Below are 24,368 nucleotides of genomic sequence, written 5' to 3' on the forward strand. Positions count from 1 at the left end.
TCTATAATTCTTTTTTTCCCCTGTAATTATTCATAGTCCTCAGTTATAAAGTAAGTATAATAAGACTTACACTTCTTGCTTCACAGGAACTTGGTAAGTAAAGAGCTTTGAAAATGGTAATAATAACTCATAATACTAGGCACAGAACAGGTAGTCCCAAGTACTTATGGAAATAAATAGAGAAGGCTATGAATTAAATTATGACAAATCTTGTTTATTTTCAAACTCATGTAATCTTTGCTATAGACTTAAGATCTTTTGTTGTTTTCTTTTTTCTTTGGAGGGGAAAAACAAAAAAAAATTTCTCTTTTTGTTTTTCACTCAGTCCCTTTCTTCTCTCTCTTATTCTCTCTATCCCCACTGACTTTGACCAGAATTTACAGATGCCAAATTTCTGAAGGCAATAATACGCAAGACTGATATGATTTAAAAGAGGGCAAGACTGTTATTGGGGATGAGAAATTTGGTTATTTCCATTGCATAAAACAAAAACTGAAGAAAGCCAAGTGATCTGGGGTAGATGTCAACATATTCTGTGAATGGACTTTTTTTTTTTTTGCTTTTTCTGACAGTGTTTTCTTATAGTTAGTACAGAGCAATCAGTGACTTGGCCTGTGATCTTTATCTATAAAATCAGACTATTTTTTTGCTCAGTGAATTGTGGTTGAGAAGTTGTCTAAAAATTAAATTTGATTTCTTTCAGAGGGTCATTTATAAAAGCTTGATGTCATTACCATCATTATGATTATTAATTATGAAATTAATAAATATCAGAACAAGCATGATAAAACATTATAATTCTTTTGTTAGTCCCCTTGGAATGATTTTTTTGGGGGGGTTGGGCAATAGGGTTAAGTGACTTGCCCAAGGTCATACAGCTAGTAAGTGCTATGTGTCTGAGGCCAGATTTGAACTCAGGTCGAATTCAGAGCTGGTGCTCTGTCCACTGAGCCACCTAGCTGCCCCCTGGAATGATTTTCTTTAGAAAAATAATCAGGGAGATCTTCTTTGTGCTACTAATTAATTGATCATGCTAGTAAATCATTTAAAATTGTATTGAAAAATAGTGTAACATTAATTATCAAATGAATTTACTTACAGGGCTAACCCTCAACATTAAGGAAATCATGTGAAATGACTCAAGTAGACCAAATTTTACAAAAAAAAAAGTTGAATCATTTAATATAATTTATTATATTATTATAACATTAGTTTTATATAACATTAATTTAATATGATAATTAACATTATAATAACATTAATAACCTTAATTTAATATGATATAGAAGCGACAAAATATACATTTAATCAACTTCCTAAAGCTCATTTAAAAATAGAGATCTGTTGTTTCAAAGACTTGGGCTTTTTCTGTCCTCTAGAAATTTTTGAAAAAAACCCCCAAAACCCAAAACAAAACAAATAAAAAGCAATCCACAAACTCCTATATGCACATTATGTAGAAAGGCATGTTTTCCTCACTTGGTTATTTTGAAGGACAGGAAGGAATAATGCTTCTCATTGCAGATGCTGGTCTCCAATCTAATCTTTCAATTAGAATGTCCATATTTTGAAATTGAGAGCTCATAGACATCTTACTCTGGAGCTATACTAGTTAGGAAGCATAAGCAGGCATTTGGTCTGAGCTCTGATCATTCAAATACTGAGAGTAATTTTGGGCAAAGAAATTTACTACGAGATTATTCTGACAATGAAATAAGGGCACTATTAAATGAGTTAGTAATATGGGCAAATTCTGCCGTTGAATAAAAAAAAAGTTGAACCTAATAGAGATCCCAGTTATAGGATTCAAGGTTCTACCAACAGGTCCCTCCAGTGCCTCAATGACCTCTTATATCCAGTCTCATCCTCTCTGCTTATTGCAGACAAATCTACTTACTTACCCTCTTCAGTACCTACTTCCTCTGCCAAGGCCTGTCTTACTCTTAGCATTCTTAGCATGTCTTTGACTTCACATAGTATTCAGTGCTCACTTCCCCATTAAACTCTTTCTGATCTGAATCACTCCAGCTACCCCTCATTCCTACTATATATCTCTGTACGCCTGCGATATTCCACATACACATTTGAAGGGTTCCTGTTCCTTGTTTTTCCTACTCTATATTTGCCCTGTTGCCATTCATTTGAAATCTCTTGTAGGGCAGTCACTCCTGTCTTTCTGCTTCCCTTGCAACTCCCCACAACATTAGCATTTAATATGAGCTTGACATAATAATGTTTTATAAGTATTGATCATTTGACTGACATAACACCTTAGTAACTTTTCTATAGCAACAGAAAAGGAACAAAGTACTCTACTTGGAGAAGACTCAATAATTCAGAAAACTATGCAAAAACTATGCACATTTATTACACTCCTATAATATGAAAAGCTCTGTTATATATCAAGTGAAATATATACTTAATTTTTGTTAGTCTCCTGAAGCATGCTGTATAGACCATTACATTTTTGAAATGGATTAAAGGATGGAGAGTGTCCATGCTGAGTAAGAGGGACTCCGCTAACTTCATGTCTTTCTAGACATTCAATAAATGTTTGTTGAATGAAATTGATTCTGTTCATAGTCTTCTATGATGTCAGAGTATCATTCTTGGAACAGGGTTGGTTTTTTGTTTTTACTTTTGTTTTTTTCTTTTTTTCCCCCACTCCTCAGAAGGAAAATCAGATATTGCATATGGTGTTCTTTGGCAGGTTGTCTTGATGCATAGGATCCAAAATGCTTTGAATAATAATGCTTTAAAAAGTCACCAGAATGTTCATTCTTTCATTCAGATAAATACTGTAGCTTTCTAGCAACATCTCTTCATATACAAACTGTCGGGTTCTCATCTCAGGGTGATAAAAAAAAAAACTCAAAGAGTTACCCAGAAGGAAATCTAAGGCAATTGTTATGAGGTCCTCATAGTGACCCTTAGAATATTTGTTCTTGGTGGAAATTAAAATCAGCTGTTCTTGACAAACCTTTGTAACATCAACATAGGACCACCAGTAAGTTATCCCGGAATTCAATAGGTGGCTTCAATCAGAAACTTACATTTCACTTTTTTTTCCCAGTCAAATGTTTTACCAAATCAAAGATTTTAAAAGAAGTTACAAAACAAACATCTTCCATGGAAGTCTTCTCCTGTTTCCATTGGAGTCTAGTTTTCTTGCAGAGAAAATCCTCCATTCTGCACACAATTGGATGGCTCAGACTCTATTCTATTTTTGTTGTTCTCTGCAAATTCCGCCCTAGTTTTGCCAGACCGTTTCTTGTAAAAGAGGTAGACTAGAAAAAAAAAAAAACACATACACACATTCAAGATAACTAATATAATAAAAAAGACAGTCCCTACTCTCAAGGAACATGCATTCTGATGGATGAAGACAACATATTAAAGTAGAGCTGGAAAGGATGGGAGGGGACTGTTGGTGAGGAGATAGAGAAGTTTGGAGAGTGAGGCATGAAACCCAGAGTGAAGTGAGCATGGCCTGGACATCTCGTGAAATAATAGGAAGGGAAGGGAACAAACATTTATTATGTATCTACTATGTACTAGGCACTGTAGTGCTAACTACAATGCTAACTAGGTGCTGTTATTATTCTCATTTTATTGTTGAAGAAAACCAAGGCAAACAAAGGTTAAATGATTTGCTCAGGATCACACAGCTAGTATGGTATCTGGGGCTAGATTTGAGTTCAGGTCTTCCTGACTCCTGGAGAAGGAAATGGCAAACTACTCCAGTTTCTTTGCCATGAAAACCACATAGACAGTATTGACATGCTATGGTTCATGGGGTCATGACGAGTCAGACATGACTGAATGGCAGACTGACTGGAGTTCCTGACTCCAGTCTGTTTTCAGTGTCCACTGTATCACCTATCTTCCTTGACAGTGGCATCAGAATAGAACTATATAAACTTCTGGCATTCAAATCCCAATATAACTTGATTAATGAACTTCATTTTGGACATATTGAGTGAGAGATGCCCATGGGGCATGCAGAAGGAAATGTTGAGCAGGTATTTAGTGATAAGCCACTGGAGCTCTGGTGAAAGATTGGGGCTGAGTATATATCCCCAAAGATTTGGAAGTCATCTACATAAATATGATAATTAAGTCCATAGGGGTAATAAGATCACCAAAAGAGTAGGTATAGAGAGAGAGGGGGGGAAAAAGACTTATGGTCAGAAAAAAAAACTTCCCAACAATTAGAGCTACAAGTGATAACATTTGCCATTGGAGGTCATCAAGTAAAGATGTGATGACCATTTTGGCCAATGACATTTTAGAGGGTGGTTGAACAGGCACAGGATGGACTAGATGAACTCTGAAGTCTGTTCCAACATTTATTGAGCCATATGTGGAAATTCACAGATGTGGGAAGAGCATGTATTCCCTCAGTCTTCTCCACTCCCAGCATCCTCGGTTCCTTTAGCTGATCCTCATACTGCATATTCTGTAGTGTATTCTGTTCACCACACCAATTGCCCTCCTTGGGACCTGCTTGGGTCTGTTACTGTCTGTCCCAAAATGTGTTGCTCAGACACGAACACAGTATCCTAGACCAGTGAAAGGTACTGGCAGACTATTTTTTTTTTAAACTGGGGGACTATCAAGTTCCTTACTATGGACCGTGTGTCTTTCTTAACAAGTTAGCTCTTTTTGGTTTTGGAGTATTGACTCATTTTGGGCTTGTCCACTAAAATCCTGTTTGCTGAGATTACCCAGTTAGTAAATGATAGAGCCAGAAACTGAACTTGGGTTTTCAGATTTCCTATCCACAGCTAGGTGGCACAGTGGATAAAGAGCTGGGTCTGGAGTCAGGAAGACTGGAAATGCAAATCCTGCCTTAGATATTAGCTATTTGACCCAGGGCAAATCACTTTACTTCTGCCTCAGTTTTCTCAACTGTAAACTGGGCTTAATAATAGTACTTACCTTTAAAGGTTGTTGTGAGGATCAAATAAAATAATGTTTATTAAGCGCATGATACCTGGCACATAATAAATGTGTAATAAATGTGTGTTTCCTTCCATCTTTCTTTCCACTAGAGTAAATCTCTTCCTTCAATGAAAACTACAGACTAATAAATGTGAAATTTGGAAAAATAGACCTATGTTCCAATGAGATTGTATACTGAGAGAATTAGAGCCTAGAGGGCAGATCATGGTGTGATTAGAACCTACCGACAAAGAGAAGATACACTGGATCCAAGGCTTCCTTTGTTTGTTTTTTGAAAGCAGTCATAGCTCGAGGCCTTAAAGTGCTTTTCATAGCCTAACATCTGCACTATTATTGTCTTTCACCTTTTCTGAATCCCCCATTGAAATGTTAAGAAGCTTTTAACATTCCTACTGTTTCTTTAATAGAAAAATGAAATTTTAAAAGATATGAAAGTGAAGAAAAAAAAATCAGTCTTTGGAAAATGAGGAGGAAAAAACCAAGTTGTTTGGGTTAAAGCCAGTTGGGGTGGAAATGACAGAAGATAAAAATAACATACCTAACCTTTTTATCCACCTAAATATGCCAAGGGGTAATGGAAAATCAGGGGAAGGTTCTGAATTTATTCAGGTAAAACACACGCTGTGGGCTGAATTGGCTCTGTATACCTGAATTTCAGGGGAATGTGAGACTTTTGTCCAATTATTTTGATCTTCTTCAATCTGCATTTGTAGACACAGCCTTAGTTTCCTGGTAAATTATCCTTGACATACCTAGACAATTATTTATTATTTATTTATCCGTTAAATCTTGGATTTAACAGAACGCTCAGTCAAATTCTCTTTACTTAGATGACTGCTCACGTAACATCTAGGAACAGCACGACTTCCCTAAACACTTAGAAGAGGATGTGCACAATTCTTACTGGAACCCATTGCTGAACTTGGAAACTTTTCATCTGCAGTTGGGCAATTATAATAATATTATGGGCTGCTCCTCCCACCCACTGTGTTTATTTGCAAAACTAACTGCCAAAAGCCAAGGAATGGATGAAGTTCATTTTAGCAATTCCAAGATTTTGGAAAGAAGAGCATCAGAATGTAGTATGATTGATATTGCTTACTTCCCACGAATATTGCTGCCATCACAAGTTGGAAAATGCTATATATTAGTGGAAAGGTAAACATCTCATTAAGCTCTTCTTGGGAGAAGGACAGTTGTACTATCGTTGAACACAGCTGAGCGTTCTGCATTCCTGTTTCCAAAGACACTGTACGACATCTAAAGGTAAATGAAAAGGAAGTTCAGAAAGTACTTTAGTTTTTCAAAATGCTACGAAATATATATCATGCACACATACACACATAAATGTATGTGAATCTAAGAAAACACAACCATCTATATATTTATAAATTTATATTTACCAGACCTATGATTCCATTAGTGAAGGGAACTCTGAGTGAGGAATCCCTTTTTACCACTCTGCAACTTATAGTCTTAGAGAGTTGACTGGGGCACTGAAAGGATAAATTATTTGCTCATAGGCACACAACTAGTCTATGTCAGAGGTAGAATCTGAACCCAGGTCTTTCTGATTCCAAGGCTGTTCCTTGCTCCATTATGTGACATTCTTTCTGGGAGGACTATACATATGGATGCTCATTTCTACAGGCATTTCCATGTGGCATAGACATCATTTTGTCTTTCTCAGTTACATCCTCAATGTGGAGGGCACATAAGTGCTCAATACAGACATGTCAATCGACTGATGTTGTCATTCTTTTGATATTAAATTGAATTTGTCAATTTTGGGTACTGGACTGATAGATGTGAAGACTGACGGGGGCTACCTTTTTTGTTCTTTGTTGTTTCTAAATCTTTATTCTGTTGCTAAAGAATGGAGAAAGTCTGTCTTAAGGTTTTCTACTCACTTCTCTGTGGTGCAGTGGATAGAATGTTTCACCTAGAGTCAGGAAGATCTGAGTTCAAATTCTGACACGGAGACTTAATAGCTATGTGACCCTGGGAGAGTCACTTAACCTCTGTCTGCCTCAGCTTCCTCAACTGTAAAATGGGGGGAATAATAACCCACCTACCTCCCAAGGTGGCTAATGAAATGAAATATTTGTAAAGCACTTTGCAAGTCTTAAAGCACTATTAAAATGCTTTATTTGGTTATTATTATTTTATTATTAATCTGTTTCTACTTTGTCTTCCAACCTTGACTATCCACCAACTCTGAAAGCTTTTTTCTCCTACTCCTAGTTTAGACAGAGGAGTACTAGAAGAAATACCTCTTCCTCCTTGTGAGCAAGCATTAGACCCACAAATGTCACCCTGAGTTCTAATATTCAGGATCTTTTAATGATGATACTTCTATGAACTCCTGTTGGCTGGAAGAGCCTTTATTATAGTGTTCTATTAATTGGCTTTTTGTCAGGCCCTTAGCTGGAAAGTCAGGATTCATAGACATGTAAGAGTGTCACTTTGCACAGTGTGTTAAATGATCCAAAAGAAAAGGAGCCCAAACAGAATGAGTCAGTATTTCTTTTCTTTGTCATTTACATATTTAGCTATAATCAATGGAAGCATATGATTTTTTTTCCCTTGGCATAGTGTGTTGAGAGGAGAAATCATTATATTTTGAACTATAGACTAATTTTGGGAGTTATCTCCAAGAAATATGTACCAAATTGAACGTACCTTTGCCAGGACAGACCAGCTATCCGAGCTAGGATGAAGCCCAGTAGATAACCAAAGAAAGGAAACAATGCTCCTATAATCCACAATTTAGGATGAATAATCCAGGCACCCTCATACAATACGCCTCCAATCACTGCTGTGATCACTATGAGAATTACACCTGAAATGGAACCGACCTGGAAAAAAAAAGACTTAGAATGCACTATATGAAAAGCATTTAATCAATCCAAATAATCAAATTCAAATATGTAATTTGTCAAAATAAAAGTCAAGGAGATAAATCCTTTGTAGTTTTTTCTAGAAGCAGAGCGGTGTAATAAAAAGTAGGGAAGATTCCTGGACTTAGAAATAGGGGTTCTGGCACTGAGTCTTAGCTCTTTTCTCTAACAAACAAGTCACTTTACCTCACTGAAACTCATTTTCCCGATCTGTAAAATGGGGATGATAACAGTTGTGCAGCCTACCTTTAAATCTTGAAGTATTTTAACAAATGTTGAAGAGACTCCAGTAGGATAAGAAAATCAAATATAGAACTTGTATGTATAAGTTCCAGAAGTTTCAAATTCAATGTCTTTGGGAAGAAGAAATGTTGCTGGCATGACAATGAAAATTAAACATGATCATGTAGACACAGTGCTTTGTAAGCTTCAAAGTAGTATTCCAACATAAACTTCTGTTTCAGAGGGCAACAGAAATTAAGCCAAGACCTCAAGATTCTAGTCCTGAACAACTGCAATTCTCCCCCTATCTTTAGAGGTGTTAAAAAAAGTCACTTTCTTGCATAGTGCCATTCAAGATTCTGAAGTTAGTTCCATGTTTCCATGAGAGAAATAGTGAGTGGACTGATATATTAAATAGAGATTGGACTAGAGCTTGAGACTTTGTGATCATAGATATAAACAGTTCATTTACAATCAGTCTGGATATAATCACTCAGTTTGTGTATTGTAGCTTCTCTTTTTTTCCCCCTCATCTCTGCTGTTCCACGATTTTGGTGTCACACCATTCTATTCTTGCATCACTTCTCTTTCACCTTTGCCAAAGAACTCTGCTAGGTCTTCTCTGTTTGCAGATGATAACTATGCTATCCAAAGGATCATGGATTCATAGGATCTAGATCTGAAGCAGACATTAAAAACCATCTAATCCAACTCCTTTGTATGGAAATGGAGGTCCAGAGAAGTTAAGTCTGATATCACACAGATAATAAGGAGGCAGAGTCAGGATTTGAATCAACTCCTGTGACTCTAGGCCCAAAGCTCTGTCCCTTATCATACTATTTCCTTCTTTCATCTTGCTTCCCTGTATTGTTCTTAAACTAGATTGGAAAAACTGGAGAAACACTAGTAGTATTCCAATGCAGCTGAGGGCAGGGCATACATCCTATTGAATAGGTCATATGATTGGGAATATTAATTAATGCTAACCTCAATATCATAAAAATACAGAGTTGGAAGGGATCTCAGAGACAATCTAGCCTAACCATGGTTCAAAGGAAAAATACTTTCTATCATCTGGATGAGCTTTCATCCAACTTTGGTTTGAAGATCTGTAGCAACAGAAAGCTCATTAACTCCTGAAGAAACTCAACTGACTTTAGGACATTGTTAGGAACTCTTGCCATGTATTGAGTATTTCCTTAAAAAAAAGGAAAGACATATTTAAGTTTTTCCTAAAGACTTCAGAAGATATCAAACATTAAAGGATTTGTGGAAATCATAGTGGATTAAATGTAAGAAATATGGGTTCTAATCTTGATTCCACCACTCCCTAGCTATGCAACTTTTCCAAAGTTTTTAACCTCTGTAAAATTTAAGTTTCTTCCTGTAAATAATCCTGTAAAACAGGATTATAATACTTGCATTATGAGAGTAAAATAAAATGATGTGTGAGAAAGTGTTTTGAAAACTATAAAGGTCTGTAGGGGATTTTTATTGTTTTGATTTTTATTGTTATCTATGTTTTACAAGGATTTAATGGATATTAGGAAGTTGATTGGAGAAGAATTTTCCATAGCCCATTTTGTCAATCACTTCCTTTTCTAACCCTACCTGTTGCCCTTATATACTTCAATGGCTGAGATTTTACTTCCAATTTCCCAGAGAGTGGGAAGCACAATAAAATATCAAACACTTTTCGTGTTCACATTTCATGTGAAATTCCTTTATTTTCATGAAGGATATTGGATTTGTAGTCTAAGGAGAATAAAATGCCAGGCACCATTTTGCACATCGGAGCACAGCTTCCTCACCTATAGTTATGGAAATGTAGTTTGGTTGTGTTGATGGAAAAATAGTGTGCATTGAAATGCAGCCTGGGAAGCTTCTAGATCCCTCCCATGAGAAAAACATATAACATGATAAAAGATATTTTAGTGGTACTAAAGAAAAAAAAATGTCTCTCATGATGTCTGGTCATTTGTCTGTGTAGGGAATGCTACATAGGACTCTTACCTTAAGGATGATCTTGGCTTGGTCTGGCCATTTGTTTTTGACAACTATTCCCACAGAAATGGGAATGAGGAGAGCAGCTAAAGAAATACCTAGAAATAACAAAAAAGGGAAACTTTGTTGAGAGCAAAGACAGCAAAGAAAGAAAAAGATACAAAAGGAAGAACATCTTGAAAGTACTTAGGAGACTCTCTTTGGTCCCTCTCCTCTATAGCTAAGGTCCTCTCCAGTTATAAATCTATGATTCTTTGAATGATATCAGTGGTAATGTGGAGTCATAGACAGAAAGCTTTATTCTGAATCAGGAAGAACCAAATCTTCCCTTTAGCACATACTAAATGTGTGAACTAGATGGCACAATGGATAGAGAGCTGGTTCTGGAGTCAGAAAGATTTGGGTTCAAATTTGACCTCACATACTTACTAGCAGTGTGGCCCCAGACAATTCATTTAATATCTATCTGCCTCAATTTCCTTATAAAATGGGATAATAACAGTACCTATCTCCCAGAATTGTTGGGAGGATAAAATGATATAATATTTTTAAAGGGCTTTGCGTTTTATAAAGTCTTCTAATACTCCTGCTACTGCTACTGCTACTACTGCTATGACTACTAGGACTACTACTACTACTACTACTACTGCCTTGGGGAAGTCACTAAACCACTTTATATCCCTGGCATTAAAAGAATTAAATAAGTAATGTTGGGGATATAAATATTCTCCCTATAGACATTTTATACAATTACCAAATTTCTTTTCTATATTTTAATATCACTGTTCCTTAGTGCTGCCTTTGGTCTAAGTTCAGTTATACAAATGCTTTTTAGCTGGCCCTTAACATTTCTAAAGAAGAGGGAAGTAGGAGTTCCTTTTGATTCAGAACTTAGTTTCCTAGAATGAAAAATCATAGGATCATTTATTTAAATCTGGAAGGGATGTTGGAGGCCTTTCCATCCCCTTTTACAGATGAGGAATCTGAGACATGGAGAGGTTAAGGGACCTCCCCAGCATCATACAAATAGTCTGAGGCAGGAATTAATTCTGGTTCTTTGTGACTCCAAGTCCAGGGTCCTCTTCCGTGGACTGTGCTATTTTCCTTTTTTCTTTGTTTTTAGGAGTTTGAGCTAACATCTGATGTGGAATGAAGGCCTTATGCCTGGAAGTGGAGAAATGAACGTATGCAAAATTAGCCAAAGTTTATAAGGCATTCTGAAGACCTTCACATGCTAATGACTTCCGGGGCATCACCGACTCAGCTTTATTCAAATCCATGGCCTCGAGGTGATAGACTAGAAGGGAAATTATGCTTTAATTTTTTCTTGAGATAATCTATCTGGCAACCTCTCAAGTAATTACAATTCTTTGCAGATGTGCTCACCCAGCCAGATAACAGACGTATACTTCAATTTCACTGTGTTCAATTTACTGCTGTTCCTGTGACATATGTTTTGTTTCCCCATATTATTCAATAGCCATTTGTCCAGTCGATGCTTCCATTATAGCAGCCACAGCATCTTGGATTCACACTTTCCTTCCTTCTCCTTCCCACCCCCACTCTCCTCTTTTTCCTCTCTATCCTTCCCTCACATGTTCTCTCTCCTCTCATTCTCTATTTTTCTTTATTCTTTTTTTCTTATCTCTTTTTCCTCTATTCCTCTCAATCATTTTCTTTTCTCTTTCTTCTCTTATTCTCTCCTTTATCTTCTCTTTCTTTCCCTTTTCCTCTCCTTCCCTTCTTCCTCTCTCTCCTCTTTTTTTCTTCTGGTGTTCAATTTCCTTTAAACATTTTAAAGACTCTGAGATATAATAATGAAATAACAGAGAATTCATGGCTACTAGTGAAGTAAATTGCACTCAGGCTTGGAAGAAGATTCTAAGCAGTCTAAGGCTGGGAACATTAATTAAAATGAGCATAGTCGTGATAGAAAAGATTTACTCTAGTACAAAAGAAAAAAAATCGCCTTCTTCATGGCTTTTATCTCTTCTGATTAAACAGGGATCAGTCGCTTGTTTAGCCCTGAGTTTCTCAAAGTAGAGTTAAATAGATATCAATGGCAGATTTAAGCCAGGTAATTAAGAAGGAAAAAAGGGATCCCAGGGGAAAAAAGAGATGAAAAAGAAAGGGAATTGGGGAGAAGAAAGCAAGGGAGAAGAGAGAAAGAATGGAGAGAGGCAAAGTACAATTAATAGTTGTTTTCTGTGTATATTTAGTGATGACAGTTGTATAGTCTGTCTTCCCTTATATTCCAATTTTATCAGATATTGGGATATTTAATATTTATTGGATTTTTACAATGTCCTGGGCACCATACAGAATAGAGACATATTCCACACAAAACCTTCCATTCAATAATTCTTTATTTACCAGGGGCAGACTGCTGTCATATTAATTACTGGCAAGGTTTGTCATTTAAATAATTTTGCTTGTAGTAGTGGATTCTTTTACTAATTCATGCATGCCCTCTTACTTTCTCTCTCTTGTGAATACTTGAATGCATTTGCAAGTGGGTAGAACATCTACTATAACATATACCAAAACTAATTAGCTCACTGGAGAATTGAACCCAAAACATTTAGCTTATTAGTAGAGTTCTTTGACCAGTTGCAGCCAACTAGTGGCAGATTACATGAGTCATACATGCTATATATACAGAGTGGAAAAACATCTCAGGAGCTTTTATTGGTGACTTTCTATAGTGTAGCTTTTCCCTTTAGATTTAGTTTTATTTTTGATGTTTTTATTTGCAATGTTTCCACCCTTTCCCTCACTACCTTCCCCGTACCCCCAACAAAGCATTATGAAAATTCCAGATCAGTTTCTAGACTTAGATTGAGAGAATATCAGAGTCCTCACTCACTCCATTTGATGACTTGTGGAGTATTCTTACATGTTTGAGGAGGATCTTAAATGATAGAAGCCAGGAAATAATAATACTTTACATAATTATAGAGCCTTAAACATTTTGTAGGTACTTGCACATTAACTTTTTTTATCCTCAGTTGTAAGGTTTCCTACAGGTCGTTTGGGGAGTCTTTTATTCCTATTTTGTGGTTGATAGAACAAAATTTGGAACATTTAATTTAGGGTTTGAACTAGACTAAGTTTTAAAGTAGGAAACATTTGTCTTTAGCAGTCACAGATTCCATTCCCCCCCCCCCCCCCCGCCCCAGTGTTTCCCTTTCCTTCATATGTCTACTATCCTCATGATCTCTCCTTTTTCTATCAAAACTTACTCTCAGAAAAGGATTGGATTTACTTATACCTTAGTGTGGGTTTAAGCCTTGTGTCACTCCTGTCAGACATTCGTATTTTAAGCTTTGTTGCCAATTATCATTAATTTTGGAATGAAAGACCTTTTCCCCATTAAAGAAAATCTAGACATTCTAAATTATGTGTAGCAGATCAGACTATGGCACTGATTGGCTTATCTTTGTCTGGAGTGTACAGGGAATCTACCAGGCTGAGGACTGAAGGAATGTATGCATAGATATTTTTAGTTTAATCTTCATTAGTAACACTTTCTTAAGACTATACAATCAACAAGACAATGAACCCAGCCCTGATTTGTAGTAATTGCTGATTTCTGAGGTGTAAATGCTCACATTGAATATTTTACAATCAGCTCTTACTCATCTCCACATAAAGCCTGGTCTGGGTAAGTGACACATTTTAGATCACATATGTAGTTAATGATTCTAGCAAGACTAGAATCCAGGTCTCTGTTCCCTCTCTTCTTTTTGCTATCTTGGACGTATAGATGTATGTATGCATATAGGTATATCAGAAGTTTATATTCCTATCTCTGTATTAGGAATACTTTAAAAGTCAGGAAGGGCCTGTAATTAGTAGAAGTGAACAGTAAAACACACCCCAGAAAATTAGGGAAAGGAAAAACAGTTTGGAAAAACATTAAAGTATCACATGGAGAAAAAAAAAACTCACCTAAACTATCATAGGGAATTTTAATCAACCCAGTATCAGTCCACATTTTTGTATAAATAAGGAGACAAAGAGGCATCATTCCCAAGGCAAGCAGGGTAGAACATGTTGTCATGCTGATACTGTGAAGAAATGAACACATTAATTCAAATTTTTTTCTCCCTTTTTCCAATTGAAAGTCTCCCCACCCCCCACCCCCAGACCCTGCAATTCATATTACAACATCAGTAGCAGTAGCATCCTTTAGTATGCAGAGATATTTACATGGCATGCAGTTCTTTGGTGTTCTCGTGCCTCTCTGTTATACTGCCTCTTCTCTTTACTCAATCACTCCTTCACCAGGAACATGTTTTACTGTCATTTGTCGCTAAGGAATCAGCTAATATCAGCTTAACCCTAGTGAGATCAAAGACCACTTCGAACAAACAAGGGTCTCTTGGCCCCTTCTCCCCGGGATCTTTCTCAGAGCAGTAAAATGATTGTAGTTCATATCAATCAAGATTCTTGTGGTGGTTCAGTATTAGATCATTCCACATTGGTATCAAAGGAGTTTTCTGGATGCCTTCCTCCCCTTCCCACCCAGGAGGAGAATGACCTTCTAACAAAGCATATTATATTTTTAAAAATTTGCATTAAACAAGAGTAGAGAGAAATAATTGTTAATGATAGCCTAAGCTGGAAAGGAATTTAGAGATCATCAAATCCAATCTCTTAATATTATAGATGAGGAAACAGAGGCCCAAAGACTAAGTAACTTGCTCAAAGTTACACAAGGTCTCCACTGATAGATCCAGTATTTAGTGTTCTGATGCCAAATAGGGCTCTTTTCATATCCATATGGGACTTCTATTGTATTACCTCATATTCCTTGGCCTTATTTCCTTTTCTGTGAATTGAGGGAGTCAGCTGAACTGATCATTATCTTTTTTTTTTTGGAGGCAATTGGGGTTAAGCAACTTCCCTAAGGTCACACAGCTACTAAGTATGTGAGGCTGGATTTGAACTCAGGTCCTCCTGACTCTAGGGCTAGAGCTCTATCTGTTGCACCACCTTGCTTTGGTGCTTGCTATTTGTCCTTCATTTTTGAAGAGGACCTAGCTGCCCCATTAATGTCCTTTCAAGTTCTAGGTTCTTTTATGCTATGATCATAAAAGATAAAATTGAAAAGAATTGAATTATAGTTACAAGAAATATCATGTAAGATGAAGTTTCAGACCATTGATATCTGACATTGAATAAAGCATGGTTTCTTTGAGCCATAGTGGATACTGTACTGTTTCCCAGTTTCATTCCAGGGGCAAGGCCAGTGGCAGACTTGGTCAGGGACTAGAGCTAATTATAGTGTTATTTTTGTGCTGTGATACTAGCTGGTTGACTTTGTCTGGGCAGGCTTAGTCTATATTGGTGATATCTCATTGAGGGACATCAGAAGCAAGAGGAGGACCATTACAGACACAACTTCAAGTTATCCAAACCACAAGATAAGAAGCTGGCAAGGGCTTGAGGCGTTTGGTGTTTCCAAGATCTCTAAGTGAAGGTTAACAGAATGGCAATGTCAGAATCCAAGGGCCAAAACAGGAAAATATGGTGTATAGTCAAGCAGAAATTTAAGAAAAGTGGTGTCCCAACAGGTTTGAGCTTATTCAAAGAAGTATGAGTTCAACTTGCCTCATTCAATATGATGATCTCTGTTGGCCTACTTCTGAGCTAATTGGCTAATTCTCTTGATTTTCTGAATAAGCTTCAGCTGTGGACAGCTAGCCTCCACGCCAGCACTCAGTATCTTGAAAACAGCTGTGTTTTGGTGGTGGCATATGGTTCCGTAGAAACTTAAAGCATGCATTTCCAGGAGAGTAAGGGTGTAGTATTACTTTTGCCAGGGGCATTTGTATTTTAAAAAGGAGACATTGGATAACATTCAGTGATTCCAAGAAGACCTAAAACCCTTCAAAGACCAAATAAATAAATCTTTAATGATAGAATTTCAGGTACTTGTTGGATAATGAGGGAAATAATTTTGGACAGAGGGGTTTTTTCCTGAGACTCCTGAGATCTCAGCACCCCTTTTTAAGGTCAGTCATAGGAGGATGTATGTTTTTGTGAGAAAATGTGCATATGTGCCTGAGCAATGAAAATTTGCCATGAGATTTGTGTTGCTGCATCATTGCCATGCAGCCTCTGGTATACCATAATAATTATTCCTAAAGGCTAAACTTTCACAATTGTTATTACAGATATCCAGATTCAACCATTTCATTACAGTAGTGTTGTATACTACTAATAATTCGAGTTCATATGGAAATTACTAAATACTTCCTTACAATGGCCTCATGAAATTAGGGATTGCAAGTATTATTATAATCACTTCACAGGTGAGGAAAATGAGACTCAGAATGGTTATATGACTTGCCCAGAGTCATACAGCTGGTGAGGATTGGAGCTGAAATTTACATTTCTTCTGGCTCCAACTCCAGAGCTCCTTCCACTTTACTTGGAACAGAGCCTCTGACAGTAGCAGGTATTCTAAGAATATTAGGAATGATAACAGGTTCCATTCCTCTATTGCTGTGGGACGCAAGAAGATAGCAAAACATGGTGGCTATAGAAGGCTGCCATATGTGTCTGTGTGTGTGTGTTCATATGTCAAGGAAAAAAGCTAAATGTTTTGCATTAAGGTAAGCAAAATGATGCTTCTTTTAAGTAAAGATGAGCATTTTTGTTTTAATTCACTTATGCATACATAGTGCTCAATGGAAATATTTTCTAAAAAAAAGAGGGAGAAAGAGCTCTCTTGGAATAGTGACTAGGAAGCTGTTCATAAAAAACTTGAGTTCAAGTCTCACTTCTGATATATCCTGGTGAAATGGTCCTAGACAAGTGACTTAGCCTTGCAACACTATAGGCTATATTCTAAGGATGTAAGTTTCAGAGAAAGTTCAGATTGGATTGGTGGAGGGAGTTTCTTCATCTGGGAATTCCTTATGCATCTGATATCACAGTTCTAGCCCTCTAACCTAAGGGGATGTGCAGGATAAAGGCAAAGGATTGTTCAGGAGGATGGTCCTCGCTGCTTGTTCATTTTTAGGGATAACTTTCTTCTTCATTCTTTTATTGGTTTCAGTTAAGAATAATTTGACAATAAAACATTGATTGGTAGTAAGAATAATATTAGCAGTATTATAGAAAAAGAAACCCATCATCAATCCTGCTGTTTCCTTGAGTGACGTAATCTATTGTGGTGGCAGGACAACTACATTTATATATGAAATATGAAAAAAAAAGAAATAAGGAACTTTCAGATATTTTTTTCTATTTCTCTGCTTAGTTTTTTTTTGAGCTTTCTTTTCGGGTGTCTTCAACTCTGAGTTGTTATTAAGAGGCTTTGTAGCAAAAGTGTGGAGGGACTTGAAGAGGATAGAGCAATACTTGCAGATCTGTGGGAAGGAAGAAATGGGAGTGGGAGAAGTCATCAAATATGTTATAATTTTCAAGATAGAGAAGAGGGTAGGATGAGATGGGTCATGGGGGAAAAGAAAATGACAGGAAGCTAGGGAGAGAGTATATTGAATAAAATTGTTGCAGAAATCTACGAGGCACAAATGAGGAACTTTATGGAAGAGAGGGCTTGCCTGAATGACAGGAGAAGAATTCTTTCTTTTCTTTTCTTTTTTTTTTTTTTTCAAAGAAGTAATTTGAATAGCTGCAAGGGTGGTGGTAGTGGTGACAGGCCAGAGGGGAGGTTGACAGTTCAAAGCTACCTGTGAAAGTAAGAGATAAAAGAAAAAAAAAAGAAGCACAGCACCATAGCTCTATTAACTGTTAGCTAGCAAGTCTGTGGAAAGAAATAAATGGAGAGAGAAAAATAAGGATCTGTTTGTATTGAAGGAAGAAGTAGACAGAAGATGAAGATGGTGGTCATTGTGTTTGAAGTAGAAAAGCAGCAGCTAAGTGAGGATCTTAACATGTGTAGACCAGGGAGACATGAGGGAAAAAACAGAACAATAAAAACAAAAAGGGAAACAAAACAATATAAAATGAAAAATTAAATATGGAGAACGAGGAAAGGAGCTAGCACCAACAGTTAGAGTACCTAATTTCTTTCTCTCTAAAACTACCGTCTATCTATTCTACATTTATCTTGTGTGTACTGATTTTTATCTGTCATCTCCCCCATCAGAAAAGGGACTGGTTTTGCTTTTTCTTTATATCCCTAGGGCATAGTGTGGTGCTTGGTACAACAGAAGTACTTGAAAAATGCTTGTTTATTGGTCGATTAATGGACATTTATATGAATAATGTTGGCAAAAGTTGGTTTAGCATTGAAATTGGAGAGAAGGTCCTAAAGGATTAAAACAAAAGTAAGGTAGATGAGAGACGTATTGTCTTTGAAGAGAAAATGAAACAGAATGCAAAATTCCACAAAAAAGTGGAGAGAGTGATAAGGAACAATAGAAATTGATGGATTGGTCCATGGAAGGAAGGGGAAGAATAAATCAAAGGTAGGGGTCAAAGGAAAGGCTACAAAAACATAGGTTATCCAAAGGGGAATGAAGATGAAGGAAAAAAAGAGAATAGTATTCATCAAGTGTAGAAAGTGTCAGTTGGTATTTAAGTCTTTCTTGATTTCTCCAACTAAGGGAAGCTAACCTTCTGTCCTCTTTTACACCCTTTCCCTCACTACTTCAACACCTAGCAAGGCAGGGAAGACATATGACTGGTCCTAGGTGTAAATGCCAGGGAAGGAACAAGGCTGGCATGATTTCTTCTGAAAACTAGAGAAGAAAAAATTTCCTTGCCATCCCAAGCTGGTTGCAGACTTGCTTTTGCTCCCAAACTTAGGAATTTACCTGATAATAGAGTGGATGCTCTGGGACAGTGAGTTAGAAGAAGAAATATTAGTGAATTGTCATTTAGGAGTAACCAAGTTCTAAGATACTCAGAAATCACAAGTCTATGATGTTGAGAAGTCTTTGGGGTTTTCAGTGACGTATATTGGGCCAATATTCTGACTTGCATTTCCCCTAAGTGATACCATCACACAATGCTAATCAACTATCTCCAGCTAACTTTAGATATCCTTGAAACAATTTCCATTTGGATGAAATCTCTAATAGTTTGCCATTTCCTGAAGTCAACTCCAAGTCATCCAAACTACTATATTCTATCATATGCAGATATATTTTTCAAATAGGACTTTTACATTTTTCACAAGTGCTAGTCTGAAGCTTAGGCTTTAGAAAAGGCATTTGACTCAAATGTGGAGATGAAGGTTTCAGATGACTCTACCATGAAGCCATGGTCTAGGGAGCAGCAACCTTTTGACTGGATCTTTGCATTTCTTGTTACAAACTGCAAGTCAGGAGAGGAACGCAAGTATCAGGAAGCACAGAAGGTCACAGAAGAGATGGCTTGAATACAGAAATATGAAATTCTAAGATGAATTTTCTTTCTGAATGAGTGACAGTAAAAACTCAATTTTTCATTTCCCTCAGAGAATGAATTTTCTGGATAGCTTAAGGTTATTCCTACATAGTGCCCCATAGGGGAAAGAATGCTTGGGACATGGATTTTAACTGCAGGCCAAACACTTATTAGCTATATGTCCAAGGGCAAATCGCATTACTTCTCTTAGGCTCAGTTGCCCTGAATGTAAAAGAGAGTTAATAACACATGTATTAAATATAATAATATTTTGCATTGCTTACCTGATTCAGTTGTTCTTTGGGGTCAACAAGCCTGATAATTTTAATTACCCTATGTCCAGTTTCCTTTGTTGTTGTTCTTAACTCTTTCAGTTTCTGCCCACTTGTTTCTGCATCACTTCACACATCTTCCCATGCATCTCTGCATTCCTCATATTCATCCTCCTTTGTGGCACAGTACTATTCCATTACATTCATATGGAACACCTTATTTACCTGTTCCTCAATTAATAAACAACTTCATGTCCAATTCTTTGCTACCACCAAAAGTGCTGCTATGAAGATTTTGGTGTATACAGAGATTTCCTTTCAGTCCTTCACCTCATTGAATTTTGTGCCTAATAAAGGGATTATGGTCATTTCAGCCATTTTGTAGTATAATTTAAGATGATTTCCATAATGCCCAGACTTTCACCATCAGTATATTAGTGTGCCTCTTTTCACAGTTCCTCCAAAAGTGATTATTCCAGGGATAGTAAGGTGGTGAAGTGGATAGAGCTCCAGCCTTAAAAGTCAGGAGAACCTGAGTTCAAATCTGACCTCAGACACATAACACTCACTAGCTGTGTGACCTTGGGCAGGTCACTTAGCCCCAATTGCCTCACCAAAAAAAAAAAAAACCCAAACCAAAAACCAAAAAACCTTCCAAAAGTGATTATTCCCATCTTTTGGCATCTTTGCAAATTTGTATATGAAGTGAAATCTTAATGTTGTTTTAATTTTCATTTCCCTTATTATTAGTGATTTGGAAGAATCTTTCAAATGCTTGCTAACAGTTTATAATCCTTTTGAGAATGTTTTTTTTCATCTTCTTTCCATTCACCATCCCCATAACTTTCTGAAACAAAGTTCCCCTGCCTGGCTGCTACTCCACTCTGTGCATTGTCTCCTCTACAAAATGTAAGCACCTAAGGAATAGAGCTGTTTTTGCATTTGTATTTGTATCTCCAGGGCTTAACATGGTCCTCCACACTTAATACATGCCTTTTCATCCTTTCATCAGGGGATAACTTTTGGTATTACATATTTGTGTTAGTTAGCTGGAATATCTTGGTTATCATGCTTATCAGAGATATCTGAATTGTTAACAGATTTCTTCTTAATTTCCATTTTAAAATCTTTTACTAAAATTATGGCTAGAACATGTTACATAAGCATGCTATAATTTCTTTTAAAATATCGATATTTAAAATTTTCACATTAATATCATCCCTTCTAGGAAACTAAATTATTTTCTTAAAAATATATAGCTATCTCAGAAATATTTGATTAGGTTGTATGAAACAGTTACTGGAAAGGGGTGGTCATCTCAATAGTTATACAAATAAAGTATCCTAAAAATTCCTATATAAAAGGTGGCTAAAAAAAGATGAAATATTTCCCTTTAACGAGATGGTAAATGCTTGCATTGGAAAACTGCACTATTTCAGAGAAATATTACAATTTTCTGGGACAGCAGTTATATTTGTGCTAAATCTTCATTCTCACGCAAATATACTCCAGTCAGGCTAGATTGGTTAAGATAACTGACTGGTTTCCAGGCCAAACTGGTATCGAGACATCTTGCTATAGCAGCTTCACATGCAAATTAGACATGCATATAAATTGAACATACTAAGAAATTCTGTAAGAGAGGTAGGCCTTGTATTTCCTTATTAGAGAAAAGAGGTGGGACCTGAAGAAATTGATTTATTTCTCACCCAAGTTTCGGGAGGGAGTGATGACAGAGCTGAGAGGAAGGAAGACAAAGCTTGTGGAATTAGCTCCCAGTTTCTTCCTCACTTGGCATTTTGTCCTTGGTATATACAGTTATACATGCTACAGTTTCTGCTTTTTGAGATCTACTTCATACATTTCTCAGTCATCTCTCCCGACGACAGTAGCTGGTGATTAACAGGCCTGATTGCCTACTATATGGTATTGATAAGCTCACATTACTTTAACACCTAGATGTTTTGTGTAAATGGATGTTTTTCAAAGGGAATGGTGTGTGTTGAGATACAGAAAAATAAGTTTTTGCCTATTCAAGCTTTTGACATTGAAATTCCTGATCTATTCACTCTATTGCCACATCTTATTTCTATTAGTTTTTTTTCCCAATGCTAGTTCAGACTGGAATATGATGAATTGAACAAATATTGTAATTTATGTAACTCTGTGGGAAGCAGAGAAACCATTTTCTGTTTATTTTAGAATAAGGTAATCACAATTAAAATAGAAAGAAGCATGTTGCAGCTTCCCCTCCTTCCTCCAAAGAGCAGAAGGTCCATTTTTGCCTTGGATTTTACCTCCAAAGTTAAGACTAATTAACCCAGAGTCTATTTACTATCGTATCACAGTTTATTCTTAACAACTAGTTTAACTTAGTGTGACCACACTTTTTGTTCCCTATTACTGCTACCATCATTTCCCACCATTTTTGATGCTGAAATCTTTCACTGACTGAATCCTGTGGTTTGGAAAAGGTCTTTTCCTTCAGAAACTATGATTTCCCTTTCAGTGATAAACAGTAATTGACTGGGTTTTCACCAGTGACAACAGGTTTAATACGATGATAACAGAAGAATAGCTTCTGAAGCCTGTTGGCAGCACAAAGGAAATGCATGTGTCTTGACTTATTTGATTTTTTAATCATGAGTTAGATCAATGGTAGATTCATTGAGTTCAGCCTGTTACATATAGACTTCTAAAATGACAAATTCAATGTGATTTCAACAAAACAATGCTTGGTTTCTCTTACCTCAGGTCCATGTCACCATCAGTCCAGTAAGCCAAAACATTGGAAGATGTTCCTCCTGGACAACAGCCCATAATGAGCACAACAACAGCCTGGACAGGGAGGATGTCAAAGGCCAATGAGAGGGTAAAGCCTATGAGGGGCATAAGTCCAAACTGGCAAAGGAAGCCCACAAATATGCCCCATGGTCTCTTAATGTGAGCCCAGAATTTCATGATTTCCACATTGCAACCCATGGAAAACATCACTAAAGCCAACATGGTGGTAAGAACAGTACTTAGAACAGTACTTAGAATTACGTTGTAATTACTGTCATCCAACACACAGGAGTCTTCATCACAAATAGTAGCATTAGAAGAGCAAGTAGAAGCATTCATTGCTGTTGTGGTTGGCCAAGTAGAAGAATCCATTGCTGTTCTGGTAGTTGGTGATTAGATCTACAGAAGCTGTTTCATGAATGCTGTCTGTGCTGTATGCTGGGGCAAAAGGAGTGCCTCCTGCAACTACTTCAAACTTTTAAACCTTTGCTTACACGTGTCATTTGGCATCCTATTAAAAAAAAAACACCACAAACCAATCTCCCTGAGAAACAATAAAAACGCAATAAATACCTGAACTTCATGAATGCTAGTTTCAAAACTTAGCTTATTATGACACAGCACAAATTATGAATCATAAAATTCCAGAAAAAATTATGGGTTATGGATAGAGAATTTCAATTAATCATTTATTGGGATGAGATTGAACTATGTCATGTTAAAAAAAAAGTTATGTTAATGTTTAATGGTAGAAAGTTTTGCTGAATGTAGCTTTTATTTATTTATTTATTTGTTTGTTTTTTGATGACACTTGAAAGGAACCCAACACAGGTTGTTTTCATATTGTAAATCTAAATCTTGGAAACTTTTTGGCCCCATTTTTCTGCATACCTAAGGGCTACAACAGCCCTGACCAAGATATAGAAAGGGCTATGGTGAATGTAGTCAGACTTCTGAGAACCACTCTGAATTCCGGATAGGTGTGATAAAGGCAATAAAATTATTTAAAAGGATGAGTCTAAGAGAGTTAGGTGAAAGTAGTAGAATCTGATTTTTATAGAGTCATAGTAAGAAGACAGAAAGTGAAAGGATAATTGAAAAAGGAATAAAGAATTCAAATTTAACAAATATTCTTTGAATACCCTGCAAAGCACTGTGTGATGTACAAGATGAGACAAAGTTAAAATTAAGCATTAAACTTGCCCTGGTGAAACATATAGACTCCTAGGAGTTAACATATGCACAGAGATAATTAAAAACTATAGCAGTACATGTTAAATGAGTTAGAGAGGTGGGAAACCAAACCATATGAAAGGTTCAAGGCTGAAAGGTCAGAACTGACTGACTATAGAGATTGGGGAGATGGTATTGGAGGAGTCTTTAAAGGATGGAATCAATGAAATAGGAAAAGAAGAGGAAAGATATTCCAGGGACAATGTAAACCAGGGGTGGGGCATCTTCGGCCTTGAGGCCACATGTGGCTTTCTAGGTCCTTGGGAGCAGCCTTTTGACTGAGTCCAAATTTTACAGACCAAATCTTTTTATTAAGGGAATTTGTTCTGTGAAGTTTGGATTCAGTCAAAGGGCTGCACTAGAGGACCTAGAGGATCATGTGTGGCCTCAAGGGTGCAGGTTCCCCACCCCTGGTATAAGCAAAGGTATGATAACTAGAAAGTTAATAATATATTCCTGGGGAACTGTACAATCAATTTGACCAGAGTGCATGATGGACAGTAATAGTGCTAAAGCTAGAAGGATAGGATGTTGCAATATTATGGAAGGCTTGAATGCTAGCCTAAGGCATTTGAAATTTATTCGGATTGGAGAAATGAAAAGGGGGAGTCAGGGAGAA

At 36.7% G+C, this 24,368-nt stretch overlaps 1 protein-coding gene across 1 annotated transcript; it reads right to left on the reverse strand.

The window, feature by feature from the left end:
• Nucleotides 1-1,834: 1,834 nt before the first annotated feature.
• Nucleotides 1,835-22,952, reverse strand: SLC10A2 (solute carrier family 10 member 2). The gene is made up of 6 exons (XM_020972378.2): nt 22,482-22,952; nt 14,043-14,161; nt 10,101-10,189; nt 7,648-7,823; nt 6,068-6,225; nt 1,835-3,287 (listed from the first exon to the last, which is right to left on the reverse strand). The coding sequence occupies exons 1-6, from the start codon at nt 22,886-22,888 to the stop codon at nt 3,160-3,162; spliced, it is 1,077 nt and encodes a 358-aa protein (XP_020828037.1). The 5' UTR covers nt 22,889-22,952; the 3' UTR covers nt 1,835-3,159.
• Between the last annotated feature and the right edge of the window lie 1,416 nt (nt 22,953-24,368).

This window comes from Phascolarctos cinereus, unplaced genomic scaffold (assembly GCF_003287225.1).
Source record: "Phascolarctos cinereus isolate Bilbo 61053 unplaced genomic scaffold, phaCin_HiC Scaffold_7;HRSCAF=346, whole genome shotgun sequence".
In the NCBI taxonomy this organism is placed as follows: domain Eukaryota; kingdom Metazoa; phylum Chordata; class Mammalia; order Diprotodontia; family Phascolarctidae; genus Phascolarctos; species Phascolarctos cinereus.